The sequence below is a fragment of the Myzus persicae genome, unplaced genomic scaffold (genome assembly GCF_001856785.1).
Source record: "Myzus persicae strain clone G006 unplaced genomic scaffold, MPER_G0061.0, whole genome shotgun sequence".
In the NCBI taxonomy this organism is placed as follows: domain Eukaryota; kingdom Metazoa; phylum Arthropoda; class Insecta; order Hemiptera; family Aphididae; genus Myzus; species Myzus persicae.
In genome coordinates this window covers 89,687-116,653 of record NW_019102587.1, presented here as the reverse complement: position 1 = coordinate 116,653, position 26,967 = coordinate 89,687, and the positions used below count along the sequence as shown (strand labels likewise).

The following is a 26,967-nucleotide window of genomic DNA, read 5'->3' as shown; positions in this document are numbered from 1 at the left end:
AAAATAATTACTGTAGATTTAGGGACCTTTTATACTTCTTTTGATAAACAAAATTGAATTGATTTGTTTTATTATAATTTATTATTATAATTTTATTCTTATCTATAAACTATATACCTTGCACATTCTTAACTAACGTTTTAAATTGTTTTTATAAGTTGTTTACTACCGTTCATAAAATATTATTGAATTTAAATAATAGGTAAGTTCAAATACATCAGCCAGAAAACGTAATTCGAGAGAAATTACTCTATTTTGCTCGTATTACTCGTTAAATTCAAAGTGTAACAATTCTCTTACGACCTTGACTTTTTTAGTTACCTCGTTTTAGCATTTTCTCTTATCTCCTAACTTACGATCAAACAAAGGTCAATTAGGTCATACAATAAAACCTAACAGAAATCGCATTTAACGTAAGTGCACTCCATTAAGTACATAAAAACAATTGCACGGAAAACCGAAGGACATGTAAAACGTTAAAAAAAGTTTATTTTAATAATGAATTTTAACAGAAATCAGAACATTAGGAAAATCATGTATGGATCAATTACTTCGATTTTCATGGTCGAAATTCTTCAGAGTGGTTCACAAAGGTCATTATCTAGGTATCATAATATAATATGCTGAATGAGAGTAACGGAGTCCTCTCCCCTCAAGACTTGCGGTGTAAACACGGAAAAAGAGACTATTTAATATAATTACAATATGTTATAAAGTTACGTATATTATAGATTATAGTAAGGATATTGTTTATTTCTGATTTTACGGCGGCCAAATGTATTTTAAAACTCTCTAGGGTTGCAATGGATGAGAACCACAACAATATTTTACACGCCAAGTGTGAAATTATTGACGGCACAAATATTACCAATGAAATCAGTTTTTAATTTTTTTTTTTCATGGCTTAAAAGAATATGGCAATCACATACCTTTATTAACATTTTAATATAGACTAAAAACCTATATAGGTGCTCCCTTTATCATTATTTAACATAACTACAGAAAATTATAAATTTATTACGGCCTTAGAATCGTCCTAGTACAAGGAATTTGTAAATAATGTACATAGGTGACTAATATGCGTCTAACCTTGACGCAACGGCTCCACCCTAGCAAATCCTCGGGGAACAGGTGACGCAAACCGGAAGTAACGAGGCTCACAAATGTACGAATAGAATTTTATACTAATTTTGCTGGAATGTTGTTACTTGTCGAATTGCATAACGATTTCCTGTGAAAACGGTTTGATGGAAATTTGAACGGCCGCTTTTTCTTCATACTGACCAATGTGGAAATTATAATGTTTACCTGATTGCGAGTATACCTTATATTTTATAATATAATATTTTCCATCTGTCAATCTTTAAAAAATCGTTGAAAATCAAAAGGCGCGTCACATACTCTCATGATAATATGATGTACTATGGATCGAGAGCATCTAAAATATTATGCACCGAGTTCTCAAAGTTCTAATTGCACCACGGGCTGATTAACACATTTACAATTCTCAAACTGTACAAACAAATCAATATAATACAATTAGTATATTACGCCTAAATATATAATTACATTTTAATGTCAAACCCATAAATTATAATGTCTAATTAATTTTAATTAAACATTTTTAAATACTATTACATAAAATAGGTAGTCTAAATATTAGGTGTATTATATAATATATTCGTATGTTGTATCTATATAAAAACGATGTTAACATTGAATTTTTCCCCTATAGTTCCGTAGTTCTATTCTACAACAAATAATAATACAACTTTGATTTATTTATTTCATAACCCATGTATGAAATCGTTATAATATTATTGTATGAAAGATTTTAATATTAAAAAAATATATGAACGTAGGTAAAAAATTATAGCGATGTACAGACAAAGTTATAGAGAACGCCGAAACACTACACACAAATGACGTACCAATTACAGCTATCGCTTTAAATCTATTGAGTTTGCTTTAGTTTTTAGAGAAACGATATATTTTATTTTATTTTATTTCAACTTGCATTTCCCATACAATCAGGTAAGTAGGACAATCTTTCATAACTTTAATAAATAAGTATAGTATTGTTTGAAATCTGTTCAGCATTACATTCATGATGCATCAACATTATTGGAAAAATACATTTATTTTCCTCTCATTGTATAACTTCGATAAATATGAACTATATAAGTATCAACACATTAATACAATTATGTTAAAAACGAGGATCCTTATTGAATCGAATGCGTGAAATATAGTAATTAAGTAATTCAACACTTGACGTACATATTATTTAAAAATTATACTTTTATTGTTTAGATTGTATAAAATTCAATATATTTTTAAACAAAAAAAATTTATTTTTGCTACTCGCACAGCGTATTAATGTCATAATTAAGTAAAATTATTATAAAATCCGTGTATAACTACAGACAGATTTGAATTCATTAATTAAATTGAAAAAGTTGTCCACGCGAGTGATTATTACTTTCCAAATTGGTATCCATTTTTATGCATAAATGTGATTATGATTTGTGGATTTTATATTAAACACCATTTGACTAGTTGATTGGAAGGCGTCGTTTACGGTTAGTCACTCTATCTACCCGGATAACGAAAGATTGAGCAAGGTAAAATCAGATTTGACATTTATTGGCATAAATAACATACTATAACAAATTAGAACAGCCACATCAAATGTTAATGATAAAATCATGTACCGAAAGTATATTTATTCTGAGATCAAAACATTTTAGAAAAACATAAATTGGTATACTCATAATATAAATCGTAAAATCTTTAAAGAAAAAAAAAAGTCTATTATATTCTAGCTAAAACGAATGGCAAATTGCAAGGTATACTAATTAATCCTATAAGGTTGTCAAGTCACAAGTGAACGTGATCAAGCTTTAATATCGAGCACCAACTATGTGTAAAACACAAATATAATATAATATTTACCTGTTAAATTCTTAAATAAGAGTATAGCATTATGTAAAAAAAAATATATGTATTTCTATTAAATATACTAAATACATGTATAATAATACAATACTCATCAAATACAATTATTTAGGTCAAATCAATACAATACACCATCATTCAGGATACTAATTACTAAACATTACAATTTAAATATTAATTATTGCATTAAATTTTATTTTATTATAATATACTGCTTATAATTTTAAAATAATAAACAAAAATCAAGAGCAAAGTTTAAATCAATAATCATATACTAATCTTAACAATAGTATTTCAAATTTTATAACATTTTAATATTGTAAACCAAAAAAATTTCCAAATTGTTGCCTTAATTAATTACATTTTTAACAAAATCCCTATAATTGTATAAACTGTATAATTCAAAATACGACAATTAGTTCAACTATTTTAATTTAATCCTGCTTAGTTATTTTTAATTTGTTGACTATTTTATTTTCAGTCCATTTTATTATAGTGTATTAACTATTAATAACAGTTTCTAGACTGTCCATGAAATCATAAAATATATAATATATCAACTGTATTATAATCAGTTTGATGTAGCGCAAATGTAAATATAAACTGAAATTAATAACATGATTGTTATGCTGGTATACATCAGTCGTTTTTATTAAAAATAAATTAGTATTCAAGTTTAATAAAATAAAATAAACATATCTAAATATTCATAGTATTTTCGAACTCATATACTCATATTTGGACTTGATAAATGCAAATGATAAGACCTATTGCAAATGTACATAGTTACTATATTATAGATAAAAACATTGCATCTATTTTAAAACTTGAATAGTATCAAAACATGTATTTAATTTTAACATAATAAAATATCTTAGTATTTAGATAGAATATCTTATGAAAACTAAATTCGTATTAGTGAAAATATAATTTTATATTTCAATTAAGATTAATCTAAATATCAAAAGAAAAATTAAATTATGAAAATTAGTTTGCTAGAAAATATTAATGGTAATACGCTGCTTTTAGGGATCATGCTGATCAATTTATAATGTATAAAATCATTTTGCGAAGGCATTAAAATAAATGCATTACTTTAGTCTGTAAATCTTGTATTATTTACATTATTGGAGAAAAAATAAAATAACTAGTATGTCTACTAAAAAAAAAAAATATATAATACGTTAGCAATATGAATTGCTTCTTCCTGCATATAATCCTTTCTTGATTTACTACCTTCCGTTTGATTTATTTAACAACGCAAGAAATCTGGTTAAATCTGTCAAAAACGAGTGCAAGTTTTATGGGCATAAAAAATTAAGCCTAATTTATTTCCTACTGGAATCGACTGGTGTTTAAGAAAAATAAAAAACTATTTTCCTAATTGGAGAACTCATCGCGTCGCAATAATATATAGATATATTATATAATACAAAAAATAAATGATACAAACCGTCAAGACCCTGACAAAAATCCCATTATCCAAAAGTTATTTTTCATTCAAACGAGTGGCCATATTTTACGCGATGATGTTTTTTTTTTCATTTCACAGACACTTTTATTCCTATTACCACGGCAAAGGCGTTATATATATTGCAAACGTGCAGTTTCGTCCGTACTGCAATATTGGAGAGTCTATTTGGTGATAAATGTTGACATTAGACACACTGGTGCGTTTCTAATGACGTCCATGAGTAAGAAAAAAAACAAACCTCTTCACCAATATTTCTCGGACGAGTACGTCGTCGGGTAGTAAACAAATAGTTATAACTCTTAAATTATGTCCATATAGAATATCCGATAGTGTCCGAATCGGCTGTGGACAATATCTCTGTGTATGTCTTGTGTATTTTCTAGTCAGACCCTTTAGAAAATAATTCATACAATCCATCAAAACAACAAAAACACCTTCATCATTAACGGAATATTGTAAATTCTATAGATATTTTACAGCAAACAAAAATGCTCGTTTTTAATTTTTACAGACTGCTACAAAAGTTACTCAATTTCAAAAGTTTAAACCATTCCTTAATTGAATTTAAACAATTTATATGATTGACATTATTTTAGATGTACGTCTTACAACTTAATTACGTTTAACCGATGCATAACACACAATGAATGCTATTGAATAATCAAAATTGTATACACAAGTATTAAGTTCTCAATAGTCGTAATTAAATTATAATCAAAACAAAACCACTTAACCAACTTAACTATTAACGATTTTATTTACAAACAACTTTTCTCGAAATCATTTGTATGATTTCAATTTCTGTGTAATTACTCCACCTATGCCAGAGATGAAAAACTGACTCAATTTATCAAAATATGAATTAAGGAGGTAGGTATACTTATATGTTTCTATAATTTTATACATAAATGTATGATATTCTGTTTTAATGTTATAAACATAAACCACATGAACGATACTAATTTGTATGTATTTGTATCATACAGACATTTATACTTAAAAAATATACATTTTACATATTTATATGCGTTAAATGCTAAATGTTTAGAACAAATATGGATTTTATAAATGAAAATAATTTATTAATTATTTTCGGGAGATAAAGTTTGTGCCAATAATTATGATTACAATAGTGTTGAATAATAATTTATAATATTTATCAAACATTAAAACACAAAGCGTGAAAAAACAGTTATTCTTAGTAGAGCATCATCTAATATGATTTCATTTTAATAGATAATTTTGTTGTTAAATTAATATTATAAAGCTTTAATTATTAGCGTGTACCTACCTATATTTATTTTTTACAATGTATACATGATGAAATATTTAGATAGTATTATTACTTTTTATTTTTAATAAATGTTCATACATACACGTAATATTTAAACTAATTTAACAGCTGAGATCCCAAGATATGCGCTTATTTTTATACTCTTCTATATTTTGTTTCGATTTTCATTGTATTTCATTATTATTGTAAAAGTTAATAAAATATATAAAAATTTGTAACAGGCGACAACTTACGGCCAATTATGCGTCTTACATAATGATTTCTCTATGCACATAAAAATATTGCTTGACTGCAGTTGTTTTAAGTACGTATTTGGTAAAATAGTATTATACTCATTATTAATACATACAAATTAGTAGGATCATCCACTTCCCTAACTTCAATGAAGCCAGAAAAGATTTCAACATCCCAGACAACCTGTATTGGTTCATATTCAAACTTTCAAAATATAATTTTATACTTACTAAAAATTAAATTGTATAATAGCATATAACCTTCAATGTTAAAATGTAACACTTGTAAAGCTAATAACATGTGTAGTTGATGCTTAACCAATAAAGAAAAAAAATTTCTGGGGATTTTTAGAGCAATTTTCATTTAATATTAAGCAATAGTAACAACTAAAAAAATCATTTTGGGCAAAACTATGAAATGTAAAAAAAATATATGAACATTTTAAATTGAAATCCCATTTCAATGCGAAAGATCTTGAGGTACACACTGTATGTTACCATTATAACTCTCTTACTCTCTCTCCTTACTTTATCTGTGCTATAGATAAAACAAATTGATTAAATTAATTTGATAATCATGATTACAAATCTTTTATATTTAATATAAGTTTGATAAGAAATATTGCAGGTAACAATCTCATAAGAATTTAAAGTCTCTTGTTTTTTTCTGAACACTTTAAATATATATTTCTTATAACTTTCAATTATAATTTAATAAGTTTTTTAAATTAAAATTTTTAATAATTACCCTCTCGTTTATAAATTTGTTTACTCTTTTAGTACTAGAAAAAAACTATCAATATTTCTATTTTATTTTTATTTTTTGAATATAGATACATCGGAAAATTGTTTTTAACTTTATTTAAAGAGCATAATTGTTATTATGTATAGGTTATCAAAGTTTCCAATTAATTCATCACAGTAGAATATTGTATAGGTACCATACAATTTTACACTGACGCAATATAATATATCTTCTGGCTCCTAGCTTGTAATTAGAATTTTAAAAACACAAATTAGTAGACATTATTTTATTACTGTTTAATATAAATGTAACGATTTTTATTCACGATTCGTATCTTCATTTCATATTTAGCAGCTCAAATTATTTCTTTTATTTAATACTTAAAAAAAGGACTGAAGTAACAAAATATGTTATAATATAGGAAACAATAATGCTGTAAGCATATTATATTATATTATTGTATATTTCGAAAAGTGCAATAGTGTAACATTATAAAATTTGTTTTTGTATTAACATAATAAATATTTATCAAATTAAATTTTTTGGAAAGTATAAAAATTAGTTCAAAACACATATAACTTGAATAAATTAAATTATACACGAATATCCAAAATTCAAATTCTGGTACTTGGAAATAATAGAAACAACAATTATGGAAGTAGATTACTTTATATTGATAAATAATTAAATTTATTATTAAATATAATTCTTTTTACAACATTTACTGTCAATTTAATAATACCTATATTATGCAGATAATTTATTCTATATTTTTTTTTATCAAAATTTGATAAATAAATAATTTTACAAACAATTTATTTTCATTTTATTATTGATATATATATACCTATATGTACATATAATACTTAAGTAATAGAGGAAAAATTTTGTTTTGAAAATAATCAAATATAGATTTAAAAGTTTATTTTAATACAAAAAAATATTTTCCTCAATTGCTATAGTAATATATATACATATATATATATATATATATATCAATAATAAAATGAAAATAAATTGTTTGTATTATCTTTTTTGTTTTAGACTTCTAAATATGAATTGAGATAAAAAAAACTTTAAATTAATAATCATGTCATATTATAGGTATTAAAATTTTAGGCTGGTGAAATAAGACTTTTTTACAATATACCATGTGTAATATACAATGCTATAACTACGTCAACTGAGTATTAGTTTAGACCGAATAAATAGATGGCTTCGACTCTTGATCGCAACCCGAATAATTTAAATTTTGTTTCCAGTTTATACATCTGAATGTTCAACATTGTGTACCCTGAACTAAAAATAATTGCTCTAGTTCAAAAAACAATTGACAACTCATATGGTTTGTTTAGGGATGAAGGGCCTGATGCAAATTCAGATTACCTAACAAATGAATTATTGTTATAATAAAAATAGTTTAGGCAAACAGTTTATAATAATTTTAGAAAATATGGTTAAATAAAATCATTACTATAAAGAGTGTGGTTCATCGGTATAATATATTGTATATAACATGAATATAAATATGTTATAAAGTTAAATTTCGACGAACTACTAAAAAAGTGGTGCTGGAATGTTTTTTGAATGAAATATCCAGAAGCTGATCAAAGGCATTAAATTTAAGCTTTCCAGATGTGTATACAATTTACATAATTTGGGAGAAGTATCAAACGTTAAAAACATAAAATTATAAATATTTATTCAAATCCATGTGTTATTATTTCTATATTATTATTATCCTCGTATTACTCTTTACATTGAACCAAAATCCAATATACGATAAATATATAATATTTATAAAACAATTTAATCATTTTACCAAGTTTTTGTTTCTCAAAACATTATATAAATTATTTTAAAAAGAAATCATATTTTTAACTAATTATAACACAGGTAGTAGGAATATTACACAATTGCATAACATAATTATTCATTAAAAGTCACCATGAAACACATTCTCACTAAATCCTGAATATACCACAATATCAAAACAAGTCAAAACCTGCCAAAATCACTACCCGAAATACTCCACAGTCACCCTCAAACCATAGCCAACATTATCCAATTCATCAGAATCGCCAAAAGTCAAACCAAAATTTAAAATCATTTAGAATAGGTACACATCATGTTGTATTTTATAAACCCAATAGCCCATGTTGCTGAGAGTCTTGTATCAATAAAAAAAAATTATACTTTAACTTTATAGGTACCTAATATATTTGACGCTTAATGTTTACAGACCAAAAATACTTTTTTCAAATGACTTTACAAGATCTGAAAATTGAATGATAATGATTATAGTTGTTATTACCTGAAGATAATAAATTGTGAATTGTACTTGGTAATGTTTAAAAATTTGCTTTTGAATTATTCATAGATTCTTTGACATTTACAATAGTAGTTACTAGTAAATTAAATAGTTTTTCAAAGTAAATTATTTAAAATAATGGGATTTCAATAGCCCCAGACGATAGTTGAAAATATAATAATGTGTTAAGTTCGACCTAACTAAATGGTGCTAGCTGTCCCTTAAAAATTGATTCAGTCGCTATGATTGTTTAAAAATTAACATTATAGGCACACCCAAGAATTATCTTGAACAATTAATAGCAAACAAATTCCTGTAAAATTCTTACTACAACACAATAATACAACCGCTAATATATTCGTCGTTTTATCGTACAAACTACAAATAAACATTAAATTACCTTGTACAATTTGTCGGGTAAAAAAATAACGATAGTGTTCTTCTCGATCGAATAAATTATATAAAACAGACTATATAATACCTATACTTGATTACTATGCGCACAAGCCGAAAAAACACGTGCACAATATTCTTTTCGGGCATTAGTTGCGTTTCGATGACAGAATTATATAATACCATAGTCAAAATATTCGAAACACGTTAGCGGTGTTTGTCAAAGGTCTCCCAAAGCGGAATCAACTGCATGGCGAACGGCTGGTTGTGGCTATTTATCATGGTTTTATGACGTAAGTATGTATACAATAAAATACTGTTTCGTGGATTTTTTTTTTTGTACCATACGTGCATGAAAAATGATCAAACAATATTACATAATTGTATATTTCAGGTCTAGTGCGCACCTACCACCTACGTGATATTACGATTTTACAGTAACTGTCGGGTTAGTTCCCAACATACGCAGACAATTATAGCAGTACGCTGATGCATTATAAAATCGAAAATTGGACAAAAGTGATTGAAAAATATTATCATCTTAATAATATATCTGATGGCTAATACCTACACTATAACGCTATTCTGATGTCACTTAGTAAAAACATTTTAACAAATTATAATACACAATATTGGAATGCTTATCAGTTACCTGCTGTAGTAACGGCCGCCGTGTCTCGAAAGTGAACTTGGAAAACGTGTGTGGCACAGCAGTTGGTTACGGTCTCGGCGGACAGCACGCACCGGAGAGCTGAACTTTAAGTAGCGTTCTGCCGACGGTTGCTGTGGGAACGACGTGCTTATGGGTCTTCATTACGCCGGGCGGCGGCGGCAGTGCTGCCAGTGCGGCGAGCGGTGAATTGTCGAACCACCACTCGCGCCACATCGGTGTTGGACGATAAATTATTGCAACGATAATAGCTCAACAGTGTATGTGTGTGTGTGTGTGTGTGTGTGTGTGTGTGTGTGTGTGTGTGTGTGTGTGTGTGTGTGTGTGTGTGTGTATTATTATTTAGGTAATATTTATAATAACGCAATAGACGCGTTGGTTGCCACGACACGTCTGTTCGCTTTTTTTTTCAGAGGCACATCAGACCGAAATAAAGTATATCACCTGTGTAATATGGCGTTTGATACGACAATTGTATTGTAATATAGTGCATAGAATAAGAGGTTCTTGTATTATCCCATCGAAGACCACTCCTCCTTCCAATACAGCGTACACCTCACGGTTCGTAAGATTTCCATCATGAAGTACAAGAAAATCTCCACCAGGCGACACCGGTCTGGTGGATTTTTCCGAGAGTTTCTCAAAGATTTACTAGGCAAGTACGATGCACACCTAGCTAGGTCTAGATTAAAATATTATGCTATTTCCATTTTATGTAATGCTGTGACAAATTCCAAACAATTTACCCAGTTTCAATGTCCGTGCGGACGCTGAGCTAATATCTCTATAAATGTATAATTTAATGTATATTTGGTTTGCTGTGATGTATATGCAGTTGGCTTTATCAGAAAAACACTACAGGGATAATATTATACAATATAACTTTACCTGCCCGTAGTTAATACCTATGAAGTTAATTATAATAATAGAATACCTGGCGAGTCATGTTAGCCTGCTATATATTATTATTACGTATGTCAACCACGAATACGTCATGCGCCGTTTTTTTTTTTTTTTATTATGGATCTAAAATAAACTGCATATGTCATTAGTTATGTACAATTCTTTTACTTAAACAAGTTTTTTTTTTTATTATTACAATTATAGTTGTAGAATTTGGTTTTTATTAATTATAATATAATAAGCTTAGGTTTTTTCAAGTTTGAGTCCTAGCAACGCATCTAAGGTTTGTGTATTTCACATTCTTCTAGCTCTTCTTTGTACTGCCACATTCCGTCAGTAGATTATTGATCATTATTGTATTGACCTAACCTATAACCACAGGTTTTACATGCAAGTGGATCTTTCTATGACATCAGAAAACCATGTGTTATTCTGGTGTGTCCTATCCCTATAGAAAGAGACTATAGTCTATTATAAGTACCTATTGTTTTTATTTTTATTTTTAATTCAGAGATATTGCCAATCGCGTATTGTGTTTTTAATTTACCTAAGCTTTGATTTATTTCGACACCAATTTGTTTGTCATTTGAATAGTAGATATTTAGAAATATGGCACTTTGGGTACACATAATGAAGTAACGCCCTTTTTCCATAAATTTTAACAACATACACATAATTATAAGGTAGTATACTAGGTGACGTACTCTCGCATAACACCATAAATAACATCTCCCTCCAAAATTTATCAAACCTCAACAACCCAAAACTATTCTTATCATACATTTCTTTATAAAACTTAAAAGCCACTCAACATTGTACTTTTACACTAACTTATATATTTTATTTTGACAAAAAATGATATTAATACACTTTAAATTATAAAACGTTCAATTTTTCATAAAAATACAAATTCATCATTTTAATTAGGTACCTACTTTGAACCTCTACCACCGGCACCCATTTATGGGTGAATCAGAATTTGGCGTTCGGGGACCCCTCCCCCCCCCCGCTCCACCCTTGAGCACTGCCATAAAAACGCAACTGCATTTGATTTTAATAATATCTTGAATTTGATTATTTATGTCCCTATGAGTTGTGACCTGAAAGATTGAATTGGTTATAGTTCTAACGCCCTACTGGCTTCTTGGTCCGCTTTGTCATTCAATTCTATACTGCTGTGCCCTGGTATCTAAATTAATGTTATGTTTATTCCATTGTTGCATGATTGAATTGTTAGTAACGATATTATTACCGTCCGTAATGATATTATTACGTATATATATATATATATATATACAATATACACACATCCGATTCACGACGATGATTTATCGTAACGCAATAATTCTACGCGCCACGTTTCCGTGATGTCCTCTTCTCCGCGATGTGCGTCCGACTACGTCACGGTGGCGGCAGCAAACGATTCCGGGCGACGCGTATTTTGATTTATGGCCAAATAAGTATGCGTTATTACTATAATACTCTATGACGCGCGCAATTTTACCTGTGTAGGTAGTGGAACCGTATAAAACATATGACTATATCGCGTGTGCTTGGCATTCGGTAAGCACATCAAAACGTTTAATAGGTAACCTCGGCGGTATCGATCTATGACGACAATATCATAATGTTTTAATGATATTCGACGAGCCAGAGGCTTAAGAGAAGAAAATAGCGTCGACCGAAATGACGCGTATTCGCCGGCCCGGTTAGAATAATAAACATAGTCAAAATACATTATCGTCATTTCCTTTTGAATACAATCACCGTAGTTGCTACTGTTGTTGTTGTTTCAACGAATAAAATGTACGACGAATTTTTTCACACCACACACACGTACCTATTATATTTTAAAACGAGATATTATAAATATTAATTTCAACTGATGGCGTGAATCGTGCATTCTATTAAGACAACCACGTTAAATTACTTGACCCTTGCTGTAAATGTAATTAAAACAATGGGTCTCTCTCTCTCTCTTTTTCTTTATTTCTTCCAGACATATTCTCACTCCGAATTTATAACGCACTGCAAAGCGTATTATAATATAAAAAGGACATCGTATTGACAATAATGTACGCGTGCCATGGCGATTAACGCTCGACCGAATAAGAATGTGTTTTTCGCGATTTGATGACATGTGGACAACATAGAACGTATAATAATTAATAATATAATAAAACTGATACACGTCATTACTTTCCTTGGACTTTCTATTGAAAAAATACGAATAAAAATGCAGAGGTGGAGTAGTATCAATTTAAAATTTGGACCAAAACTGTCAGTAGACGCCTCTCTTCTTTCTATATACACATATCTACTGGGAGGTTTATGACACATACAAATAATATAATAATATGTATTATAAATTATAATATGTGTCGATATAGCCAAAAAAAAAATTGTTTTTATTTGTTTATAATATTTCACGAAGCGTTCTACTACCATCAAGACCGTAGCCAGAAAAATATTTAGGGTGTGGTTTTGAGTATAAATATGTTATATTATATAATAAAATATGAAAATATAAAAATATAATTTAAATTAAATTTAAAATTAATCTTTATTTAAAAAATAATTAAATCTAATTTCAAAAAAAATTTCGATGGCGGGGGGTTGTTGAACCCTGAATCCCCCCCTGGCTACGGCCTTGACGACTATCCAGTTGGTGATATTGTTTCGTTAATAATAACGTATCGTCATTTAAACCACATCACTTGTCGATGAAGTGTTTTCAAAATTTTTAATTCATTTCTACTTTTTATATAATTTGTTTTAAATAAATTATGTGTGCACTGTATTACCCTCCCAGAGACGTAATTAAGAATTTGGCACCTGCGTGTCTCCCTCGCCACCGCACACACACACACACACACACACACACACACACACACACACACACACCACAAAAATTATTTTAATACCTAATAAGCTTAATAGCTTAATAGGAGCCTACCTTAAGTTGACTTATCCTTACTAGCACACTATGTTATCATTAGAAAATCTGTCAAAAAGTGTAAAATAGATTTATTTATTATCAACTAATTACAAATAATAAATATTTACAGTTTACAGTTAACCTACATTATTTTTTTTCAAGCTTTAGAGGAACTAATAACTATCATCGATTATCATCAACACTATCAACAATTTTGTCTATAGCATCGTGGTGCCAGCTGGTATTGCTATCTTAGAATATTATTATTGATAAAAAAAATTTAACCAATTTATATGATCACATCATCTATCCCACCCAAAACACGTCACTACCCCTCTCAAACACAAACATAATAATATGGTCTCCAGAAGCGATGCGAGCATATTAATTTACAATATTGATAACGTGGATCACAAATAATTATTCACACAAAGTGTATGTGCATTTAAATTGTAAACCTATATGTAACGTCAGACTGTGAACACGCGTTACACGGAAATTATATTACACCACCTGCTGTAAAATTAAAATAATATTAATATCAGTCTCATCATAATAGTGTAGGTATATATGGCTATATTGTATTCAACTTATTAGAAAAGAATAATATTATGTCGAATTTTCTATTTCAAAATAAACGATTTAATGGACTGCCCAATAAAACATAATTATTTTCGTATACGAATAATTATTGTTCGAATATTATGCGACTAGGATTGATTATATATTGCAGTGGTCTTACGACCATTCCATAAGAATAAAAAATAAGAAAAAAACAAAGATATGTAGGTAATAAAAAATTTTTGTTACCATATCATAATAATATATTATGCGCATTTCTCGTAAACTATCTCTGCACCACCGCGGTAATAAATTCTTCAATTTTCTTTTTATACCTTAATTTCAATGTCTCTTGTACACTGAATATCTGTATGTATGAACAATTTCACCGAAAGAGATGAAAAAATATTGCTTTTATTAAACCATATAGGTACCAGTTATTATATAATAATATTTATAGCAACTGAGCGACTATAGGGTCCTTTCATCCACTCACGCAGAAAGACTATAATTAGAAACTCCCACCAGGTATGACGATGAATGGAATCAAGAATGAGTCTTGTAAAACTTTTTTGGTATCTCTATCTCGAAGAACTTCATAATATAATAGATCATAATATATCATAATATATAATACATATGGACGTAGACGTTGTAGAGAGTCAATGATATAATTCAATTGTATTTTCCGGGAAATCGGGTCCCAGACTCACAATCATTCCTTAAAAAAATATTTTTAGAAATAATATTCAATTTAAATTAACGAATAACGAAAATAAAGTAAATTTTAAATATATGTTCTAACAATGTTTAAGTCCTAGCTAATTTCTACGATAAAACTCCAAAGTTTCTAAACTGAAAATGGGTATGATACCTATACGGTTATTATACCTATAGAGGTATGATAACTATACGGCTATGACGAACGTAATTAATAACTAAATATTGGTAGGCTGGTCAAATGTTTCCGTTTTTAATTTTGATATAAAATGTGTGTTCTTGTATTAATAAAATATGATTCATAAATTGAAACTTGTGTATTTGTTTCATTACTTTACTGTTAAAATAAACTATACAAACTATAAAACCGGGCTGCGAGAAGAATTGTCAAGTCAATCTTGGTCATTTTGAACATTTTACACTATTGCAGAAAACTTCATTCTGCGTTTAATGTTATTGCTGTCAAAATCATAAGATTATATTGAACTGTGATAACGGTGTTAAAACTGTAATTATAACAAAAATGAAAGATTTATAAATTGTCTCCAGTCTTTCAAATAGATGGCATTTTTGATTTGACACCATTTCCACGACAACCATCCCATTAATCACTGCCCAAAGTCCTCTTACTTTAGCCGTTGAGTGTGGTATTATACTGTAATGCATCACATTGTTTCAAAATAATACTTTTAATTTTAAGCTCTTCTAACAACATATTATTACTATAATTATTCTTATTATTATTATTATTATTATTATTATTATTATTATTATAACTATAATTATTATAATTATTAATGTTAAGACATAAACATTGAATATGGTGTTATTTTTTAAACAGCTGACCGCCGAAGTAAAAAGTTCAGAAAGTCCAAGATTATTCTGGGTTTCTTCTATGGACTTTTCCTGAGCCTGAGTATAAGTAAAACCGACTTTTTATTTGCAAATTAAACATGTCTTTTTTTTCAGTTCTCTACCATTTTGTAATTGTCGATTTAGAATTTACTAATCAGACCACTCACCTAATGGGCATCATTATCAGTCTATTTTTGAGCATCGGCCACGCCATTTCACAACAGGTAAATCGATACAAATCAAATCTAGATCGTTTGTAATCGACCGTTTGCGGTCAACGCGTCGATGTTTAACATTTAATAGATTGATATTTATAATAACTATACTTTCGATATAACATAATTAATAATAATATATATTACATATACCTCTTGTGTTCCGTTGACCGTTCGGTAATAGCTAAGTTTTACTCAAAATTTACGAAGATATTGCACGTATTTTCATTATTAACTTTATATAATTCTAGCAACAGCGGTTAAACGATGGTGGGAAGCGGGGGGGGGGCAATGATAGATCTCCCACATATCCTTTTTTCAATGTTTAAGATCTAATCATTATTATATTTTCAATAACCAAATAGTGCATGTTATAAAAAAATCAGTCAAATCCAGGGGGAGGGGAATGATAAAATCATTTGACCGAAACTGAATTTTAGAGTAATTATGAATAACATCAATATTATAACATTTTAACGGAGCTATTGAATAAAGTATTCTAGGTAATACAGTTATTCCTGAGTTTTACATTTTTAATTTTTAAATATCATTTTTATACATTTTATTTTATGCATTTAATATTTTTAACAATTTAATAATATTCACTAGTCACTACATTGTAACAACAACAAAAAACAAAATGTTTTAATACTCTATGGTATTATAGCGGTTTTATATGTTTTCAGGTGCACAAAAAATTAGAAAACTATTTAATTGCATGTTTGGAACCAAAATATAAATGTTGATATAAAATATTAAACTAATATTTAAATACTTATACAACTAATTAAATTTTAAATATAAATAGAGCCAATGGAGGAATATCTAGACAAAGTACATCCCATAAAATGGCGATAAACGACCTGTCTCGTTTTCTCTCATCCTCAAATTCTTATAAATATTAACGTATTAGTTATATCGGACATCAAATAGAGTGAGCACTTGATAAAAAAAAAATAAAAGTTTGGTGGATAGTAAATATATAATACTGACATAACATGAAAAATTCCCTTTTTTCGAAAGCACAAAATCTACTTAAAAATGAGTAGCTATCTCACGTAGAAAAATTCACTTTGCATTTATATTCAGAAAATATTAAGTTACGAATAAACTGTCTAAATCTAACTGCCTGTGGGTTGTAGTCAACATCTACGTGACCAAGAATACTAAAAATACTGATTTTATTCAGATTTAGGTTGGGACCCAACATCATAGTTTAATATTATGGTTTCCTAATGTTTTGACAACGTATATTATAGAAGGTATCAACTACATAGGTTTGGTTTTGGCAATGAATTATTAGCTTTTAAAAGTGGTTTATAGAAGATCCATGGTTTGGGCACGATTTAAAACAAAACAATATATTATTTTAATCCTGTGAATTTTCCATATATTATATAAAAAAAACTGTGACTTTAAGTAAATCGGACCAAAAGAATATTTTAATCTTAAAACAATCCTGGCAGACACCTCCGAAGTGTCTGTGTTCTACACAAGTTCGTAATTTCGTATGTACGATGTAGGTACATAGAACTTACATTATAAAATATTATAATAATGTTGGAATATTACATTATACTGATCAATATAGTGTATATTTACTCAATAATGTGACACGTGTCATATAAATAAATAATTCAAAGTGAATTTTTTTCTTTCAAGTAGGTACCTATAGAGTATAGACATTCAAAAAATACAAGCTTTATCAAATCAAAATATATAAACGATGTTGAGACAGACAATTTACTTTTCTTTGCAAACATATTGACATTTTGTCACGAATTTTAATAACCAACGTATTCTCAATAACGTCCACATAATAAGAGTAGTGAGAAGACGGTCCACTTGTAACGAAAATCCAAATAAATAAAATCGTTGCAAATAAAACGTCTCTTAAGCTCTTGTGGAATATTAACCATCATACGCATCAATACAATATGAATATTATAATTTTAATGCGCAATAAAATGGCAAATATAGCAAGAGCCCTTCAAATTCAGAGTTGTAACATTATTTTATTAAAACGCATAAAGCTATTTTCATTTAAAAATAGTTTAATTCTGTTTTAAACAAATCGTATTAAAAAAAAAAATAATAAAAAACTAAAAACCTTAAAATATTACAAATGGTGAAATTAAGTCGGATTTATGTTATCCAAGGGTGTTAATTTTTAATCCATGATATATATTTATTTTAATATTTTCATTTGTTATAAGAATATACATACTTACATCTGAATTATGCATACTAACTGCAGTGGCGGTTTTTAATTCTAACATTTTAAAGGTGTTGATATTAGATTACTGTTATTTCTTTATTGATATACTTAACGTCTTAGTATAAACAGTTAGTACAAACAGCTACCACACTTCTTTTAGTTGCGGATGATTGAAACTTAATGAGTCACATGCCTCGGCCCTTACATGAGTTAACACTAAGTATATTGGCAAGTAATGCTGATCCGTTTTCCTTCCCGCACCAGAAAAAAATATTGTTCAGTACGTTCTTTCCACACCGTACTATTATTAAATAGGTTTTTATCTGGTCAGTTAAAAATAATAATACATACATTTGTTTGATTCAACATTTCGGTATTTAAATAAAATAATGACTTATGTTTCTGTACTTACACGAGTAATAGAATATTAAACTTTTTTATAGACTTAATGCTTTTGTTATTTATGTATGAATAGGAATGAAGTTCAAAATGTTTGAGTCTCATAATAATAAAGAATAATAACTTCTACAGTGCAGAATAAGTAATAACATAAAATTAAATGTTTTCTTGACACCACGAGGCAAAAACTTAATATAAGTAGGTACCATATTAAAATAATATTGCTATGTCTCATACTTCATAATAGAAAAACCACTATAAACTAGAATATGTATATTTTAATTATGCACTAAAAATTAGAAAAGCATGCTAAATTAACTTTTTAAATAATTATAAAATATTAATAAATAACAATAAAAAATAAATAGCTTATGCACAACTTACTAATCATACTTATTAATATAAAACTCATATTTTCAAACATGAATAAAAAACTCGTTTTCTTTTAAATAATAGCTCTTTTACTGTGTTTAATTTTGCTGTACTTGTAATAGTATTATTAATTTGAAGCACGAAGAACAGATTCGAAAAAATTGTGTTTCTTTCCTAATATAATATATAGGCACCATGTTAGTTTATTTTTTAAGTTTTATGTAATTACTCATTTCTAAATTTTAATGCATATATTTTACCTCGCATATACTTCTATGCTTCAACATTTGCTATAATTATATTATTGTGATATCACATGCTTAAAAACTTTTATACATACTGCGTTCAACACATCGCGAATTGCAATAGCGAGAATATTTACATTTATTCTACCAATTAAGTTTCACATTTCAAGTAAAATATACTTAATAGAAACACATTTCACCTAAATGCAGTGCTTATTTCGGATTTAAAGGATCCGAGCACTCTCAAAAACGTATGTATTTTTGGGCATTTTTAGTATCAATTTATTTTTCCACGACTAAGCAAATATTCATTTCACAGCTTTCACTTATTAATTACTTGTCAGTGTTCAAATAAACAAACATTGTAAAAAAAAAGTGACAGCAACTGCTGTTTGCCACCTGTGGATTCTATAAATAATAATAATTTTAAAAAAAAAATACATTGAAAGCATATTGTGTTTCATGTTTCATGTTTTAATGCTTAAATTATTTCAAACAATAAATAACGTTGACTTTATAGAAATATAAATAAATAAAAAAATTCAAACGTCACAGGGACGGCTGCTATAAATGTATTAAATTATAATATGTTGTACAGGTTCGGTGTTTGGGACTTTTGGCGATGCCGACATTCTGTGACAAGTCCGGCCAACGAGTACTTGTGACCATGGTATTTGCGTACGTAATGGCCGGCCCTCTGAACAACATAATGAGAAACGGGTCGGAAGTGATCAGAGTGTTCACATGTTCCAGCGCGCTGGTATATAATTTGACCAAGATCCGATATGAACTCATGTTCAAACCTTTCCAGGAAGCGCTATTCAACCTCAAGGTATATACATCATTATAAATTATAGTAGTTTAATTATTATAAAAATCTATAACATAACCTATAATAAAGACAAACAAAGTTCATAAAATTAAATTTATACGCACAACTGTAATACTATAACATAGAGGGTTTGTGGCCAAATCGTACATATACTCAATAATCTATTTGAGTAAGTGTACTTGCTGTAACCGGATCTTCCAGCCTACAGAGTAAAGGTTTGGGTAACGAGAGGCTCATCCATGGATTGTTCTAATATTGAATTTAATACACTATTCAACTGTAATAAAAACAACATGAGTATGTTTCCTGCATTTGTACTTTAAAACAGTATATTATATAACTATTACGTAATAACAATAAAACAATGAACAACTTTCTTATAAATTGTAATAATAACTGTAATAAAGTACAATAAATCGTTTATTAATTTATTATATTATAACCAAATCAATACCCATTATTGTTGATATTTTCATACTTGTTGAAACGGCGAAATGGATAAATGAATGTTTTAAGTTCGGGTTTAAGTGCCCCGCGATAGGTGGAAACTCTTTATTAAATTAATAATCGTTCGTCAGATAAATTGTATATATTTAAATCTTTGAACTAAGCAGATTTTACCAAAATATAATTCATACACAATAAGAAAAACACGTTATTCATTACTTTAATGGCTAAAATTCTACGGGGAATGTACAAAAACTTATATAATTCACTTATCGAATCGACCAAACTGAGCTATAGAGAAAATAATTTAACCCACCTGCTCTTTCAAAGTGTAAAACTCGAATCGTGTCTACCACCATTCGCTGTTTCATATTGTGTGCTAGACATTGATTGATCTTCCGTCCGGGCCATGGTTTTCTTTTTGCAAAACCTTTGTGAGAGTATAAGCAATTCGATTATTTGCAGTTAATTTAATACTTCTTATACTAGTATTAAATCATCTGTACCCAAATCACTGACTTGTAAACATATACTTACATGCAACCAGTTACATGTAAGTCCCGCAATATGTGTATCGCATACTATGTGCTTTATTTTGTTTAAGTGAATGCAAATACACCGTGGTGATAAAAAAACTTTATTTTCAATAAAATCGGTTTTCAAAAAAGCAAATAAGTGGGTAATGCTCTGCTGTACATTATGTCTCTAATGATTCGCTGAAATAGATGTGTTAAATTTGAATTTAATGATATAAAATCATTGTATACGAAAAACACATCTGAGCAAAAACGGCTCAGAAAGAAAGTCAGCCTATAATATAACTAAGTATATTTCATGATATTACTACGGTTAAAGTAATTTTTTGTCTATTAGGCATTAGAACTACGGTAAGTTAGGTTAAATTCATTTTTGCAGAAAAACTTGCATTTGAAAATGTCATTGAGTGTATTAAGTATAATAATTTAAGCTAAAAATTTCGAGTACCCAAGAATATAATATTGTTTTAATAGGTAATTTTATTATAATTTAAGCTTAAAATGTGTGTAAAAATTAATTGTGTTTGACTATTTTTGAGATTTTCCATGAGGATTTGTTAATTTAGGAGTGAATATCCAATGTAGTCTAACTTCGAACTCTCATAAAAAAATTATTTGACTTTCCAGTAAACTTTTTTTTCGTGGTTATTTTGTATTTGTGTGGCATTGAAACGACTGAAATTAAATATTTTACTTTAAATATTATTTATTTTTGGTTGAAATTGTTCTCAAAAGTACTTCAGTTTCTTTTATGACTTGTAAATTATAAATTTTATTCTGTAGAATTACAGAATTTTTAGAATTCAAATATAAATTTCATTAAAAATAACTTTTGTATATTTATTTTCAAAAAAGTTGTAACCTACGAGTGTATGTCGATCTGATATATTATTATTATTACAATACTGTAATACTATAAGTGAAAACTTCATAGACTCTGTTACAACTTACAATATTACCCCATATAAATTCCCGTGCTATACAATTCACGTTTACGTGTACGACGACGATTCTAATATCTCAGTTTTTCCGGGAACTTAATAAAATAAAAAATACAACAAAAAGTACGACGGATGTTAAATATTCCGGGTTGGCTCTCGGCCCGGATGCATTTCTTTAGTGAATAATGGGTTTTTATCCCTTCGATATACTATTACCACTATCCTACAATACTACATAAAACATTATTATTCCGTTTGATGTACATTATAATATTCAGAGGAAGCGTTCGAGGCAAATGCGTCTCAAAAATTGAGTAAAAGTTTAAAGCGTCTAGTCGTTTCTTATCTCTAACGGCTCAGTATCAAATGTGCGAGCTAAAAGTATATTATTTAAAGTATAATTAGTATGTTTATTATTGAAAAATATGTATGTGTGTAGACAATGAATGCAGGCATGGGATAAAAAATGTGTACGTAGAACCAATGCATATTTCGCAAGACCAAAGTTTAAACATAATACGAACGAGACATCCCGGGGCACAAAAAAAATTCACCCAAAATCACAAAAACCACTCTCTGCTACTGTTAGTTATAATTAATACAAACGGCTCCTTTGATTTTCGATGTGTAAACGAGTGTTTTTATTTTTATCTTTTTGTCAACTGTTGTTTATTTTGTTAACTTTAATCGGTATTACATGTCTGAAACAAAAATATAATTAAAATTTACCAACATTAATACACTGTTTTCAGGTTAGGTTTATTATATACATATATATTATATTTTCTTCTTAGTCTGACTCTTAATACTCATTAAATCCCCTCCATATATGTTATATATTTAAATTTATCCTGTATTACACATAATAATGGAATATCTAATCGTTGAATTACTCGAATCTTTGAGTTGTATAGATTTATGATACATCAATATTTAAAATTGTCTATACAAATCTGATTATTATTTTAGTTGTTATAATTTATATTTGGTTATTTTACACTGAATCTATAATCATAATTATCAATAATAACGACTTTAAAAAAATGTCAAGCTATTCATTCTTGTAAGTAAAAAAAAATTTTAGGTCAGGTACGAAAATGGTCAAATTAAAATTGGATAAGTGAAAAATCAGTGATACCTATGTAAGCCGTAGGGAACGGATCCCAATTTAAATAACTATTTTTATGTAGTCTAAACCACGAAAAGTTTTTGATATAAGTATACGTTTCATTTAATTTCGAATAATCTGATACTAATTTTATTTTAAATATGTTGACAAATAAATTCACAAATTATGTGTTATTGCACAATTTTAGTGTTAATTTTAAATATTTTACAAATAAATACAAATTATACTATAATATTATTAATCTCTATATAAATAAAATATACGTATTCTTAATTGTTTAAGAATTTCCTTTTTTAATTTAGTATTTTACGAATTCACGATGATGTACGACGCGATACGGTTAGGTCTGTAATTCTGTATACTGTACACCTTTTGACATCAAACGAAAACGATTGGATTTCTCATCTAAATCAGGTTTATTTAAAAAATTATCCATCCTCCTCCAGAACATAATCATAATTAAACGTCTACGCCACATGACTGCCATACTATATAAAGTTATTGTATATGATACGAACCTATGCTATTATTACGGTAAACGTACAGTGTATTAAAAATCGTGTAGCCGTATTGATATCAGACGTATATACGATTTTTAGTATTGTCTAGAGACGATACAATTATTTTTTTTACAGTATCGTAATTTACCTAGAGATCCTTTAATCTAATATCTAAGATAACGCTTTAGATAGGACGAAATACGCGATCTGGATCACCAACCTCTAATTACATGCACTGACGAATTGCTCATGTCAATTATACACAAACAAGTGCTACAACTAGACATTTTGGTTTTGTTCATATTTTCTTGTGCAAATGAAATTAAAACTTTGAAATTAATTCGACAATGAGTGAAGTCATTTTGTCAAATAAAAGTAAGATTATGTAAATTGTGTCTGTATAGGTACCACTATAAAATATTTTTTGGACATTATGGACATTTTTATCATCGCTATTTTTCTCACATTATTACCTAGACCCACGAGTTTAAATATTGTGATTATTAATTTTCTTGAATAACCTCAATAAAATATAGACTAACATAGATTGTAATATTAAAAATAAAAAAACAATATATGAAATAAAATTATATTGTTGATTTTTACGAAATCCATATGACGCACGAGCTATAACAACGTATATGAGGATCCCAAGAAAATGTAATTGTCTGTCGAATGCAATTCAAATTTTATTTCACAGCCACCCCATATAATATATTTTTTCATCAAAATGCAGATATTGAATTATATTTATACGCTATAAAATATTATAAATTAGTTTTCTTCAAACTGCAACATTTCCTATTATAAATCAATTAAAATTAAATTTCTCATTTTTAAAAGCCACAAAATATTCTCCACAAGAAAAATATGATTTAATCGAATATTGATAATGAACTATTATTAATAAACAGAATAAATTCTATTACTTTTTAGAATTAATTAATTTTGTTTGTGGCGTGGTTTAATATTTTCTAACATAAAACCCTATAATTACTCACCTACTTAGTGATGTATGCGGTTTATAATTTATTTACTCAATGCATCAATATATTGTTTCATGCACAACTACTTTCATCATATAGCATAAAATATTATTGATTTTCATATTATTAAACCCACCTACTTGAAATCCGCAGTCCTTATAGAATGTTCAATAATTTATGAAGTAAAATAAATTACTGATAAAACTTTATCACATTTAAATTTTTTTTTTTGATCAATGTTGTAAAACGATTGAAAATCGTACCTAATTAAAATTAAATTAAAATAAACCTAGAGCTAATAGTATGATGTAATATCAGCGCTCTTTTAACAATAATTAACTTTCTCATATTTTCTATATTTAGTAATTACGTTTAATTGTTATAATATTTACCTACGTTCGATACTTACCAAAAATACTAAAAATTATCCGTTGAAAAACAAACGCCGTACTCAAAATATAATACTTTAATCGTCGTCACAAAATATTACACTATTATACCACGGCGTAATTTCATCTCTACGATGTTAAGGTTGTGACGTCATATACCTATGGCTGTAAATTAATATTAACATTATTTTCATTACGTTTGTAAATATTTGCAGGCTGAAACAAACGAGATAAAAGAAACCATAAATTCCATCAACGACGTGATAGATCCGATTCGACAGGAATTTGAATCAGACAGCGACAGTATCGAACTACACGAGAGAAACGACTACTTAGACGATTTGGAAATGGTTTGTTACAAAATAAACATAGCAATATATAAAATAATATTGCTATTTTGATATCATTTTGGGAGGATTTAAACGAGTCCTTTATACGTTGCGTCCTCTTCTTGAAAGCTCGTACACACAATTAAAGCGATAAACATTTTTTTTTTTTTAAGCAATCAAGTGTTTAATATTGTATTTTGTCCGAGTGTATATTGCTTACAGTAAACACTTCTACAAATAACATTTGAAACATTCACGAATTTCGCTTTTCAGCCGTGGTATTTTGAGCAGGTGTTGTGTTTTCAGTTTTTACATCCGATTATTATAACTAATTTTATCGGCGGCACAATATAATTTATCCATTATCACTTATATAATATGTTTATTGTATATATATGTGTGTGTGTGTGTGTGTGTGTGTGTATGTAATATATATCCACAATCCACACACAAATATAATATTATCAATTGGGCTGTTTATGTATAACCATAGCAAGTTATCCCGGTTTACGAAACGTATTCTCATTTTGTCTGTAAATGCAATTTCAAAAAATCGTATATTATACATAGGTGGTACTTACCTATACGATTATCAAAGCAAACTCACGACAGCAACGAGTAGAAGTACTTTTTATTTTTAATTAAATATTTTATTTACAAAGGGCTACGAATTCCAAACAAAAAATTCTCACGTTTTTCTGCACTATAAAAATTTAAATTAAAAACAATTATAAATAATATATAATATATATATTATATAGTACCACGTTTGGGTATTTTATTTTATCATATAAAAACGTTACGGCATATTATTAATACTTTAAAACTTTAAAACGTAATTCCATTATTCAAAATCTGACTGGCACAAAAGCCGGCAACTTTTTGTCACTGATGTCACGATTTATTTTATTTTATTTTATTTTGTGTACTACATAGTATTATTATTTATAATTATATTTGTATTCAGTGCGACTGTACCTGAAAATCAGAAGGGCTAAAGTCTATATTTTAACTTTTCAGGAGAACCAAACAACTAAAATCTCATATTTATATCATTATTGTTTTATTTTTTGGTTAATTTCATTATCTATATAAATTGTTTAAATACCTATTATAATAACTTAAGTATTAATAAAATTATTAACATATTATACGTTATATTACAATTTTCCTTTACCAATTACTACACCGTTATTGGTAAAGGATCTAAATCCAAACAATGTGGAGCTGGACCATATTCCACTGAAGTGAAGACCACTTCAAACTTAGACCATTATGTTTTAATCTAATTTTTCAAAAAATATATAATGCTTAAATCAACAAAAAAAACTATCAAAAATGTGCGTAAGAAAACTTCATAACCTTAATTTTTAT

General features: G+C 28.0%; 2 protein-coding genes across 2 annotated transcripts in view; one reads left to right on the top strand and one right to left on the bottom strand.

The window, feature by feature from the left end:
• Window positions 1-10,193, bottom strand: part of LOC111032620 (dual 3',5'-cyclic-AMP and -GMP phosphodiesterase 11A-like) — a 90,981-nt gene extending 80,788 nt beyond the window's left edge. Inside the window, exon 1 of the mRNA XM_022313018.1 lies at window positions 10,061-10,193. The gene's annotated coding sequence lies outside the window, so the exon portion shown is untranslated. The remainder of the gene's footprint in view (window positions 1-10,060) is intronic.
• A 464-nt stretch (window positions 10,194-10,657) lies between these two features.
• LOC111032627 (DC-STAMP domain-containing protein 1) overlaps window positions 10,658-26,967 on the top strand; it is a 32,705-nt gene continuing 16,395 nt past the window's right edge. The window contains exons 1-4 of the mRNA XM_022313023.1: window positions 10,658-10,733; window positions 16,170-16,279; window positions 20,103-20,336; window positions 25,480-25,614. Of these exons, the coding sequence (XP_022168715.1) occupies window positions 10,658-10,733; window positions 16,170-16,279; window positions 20,103-20,336; window positions 25,480-25,614 (555 nt within the window). The remainder of the gene's footprint in view (window positions 10,734-16,169; window positions 16,280-20,102; window positions 20,337-25,479; window positions 25,615-26,967) is intronic.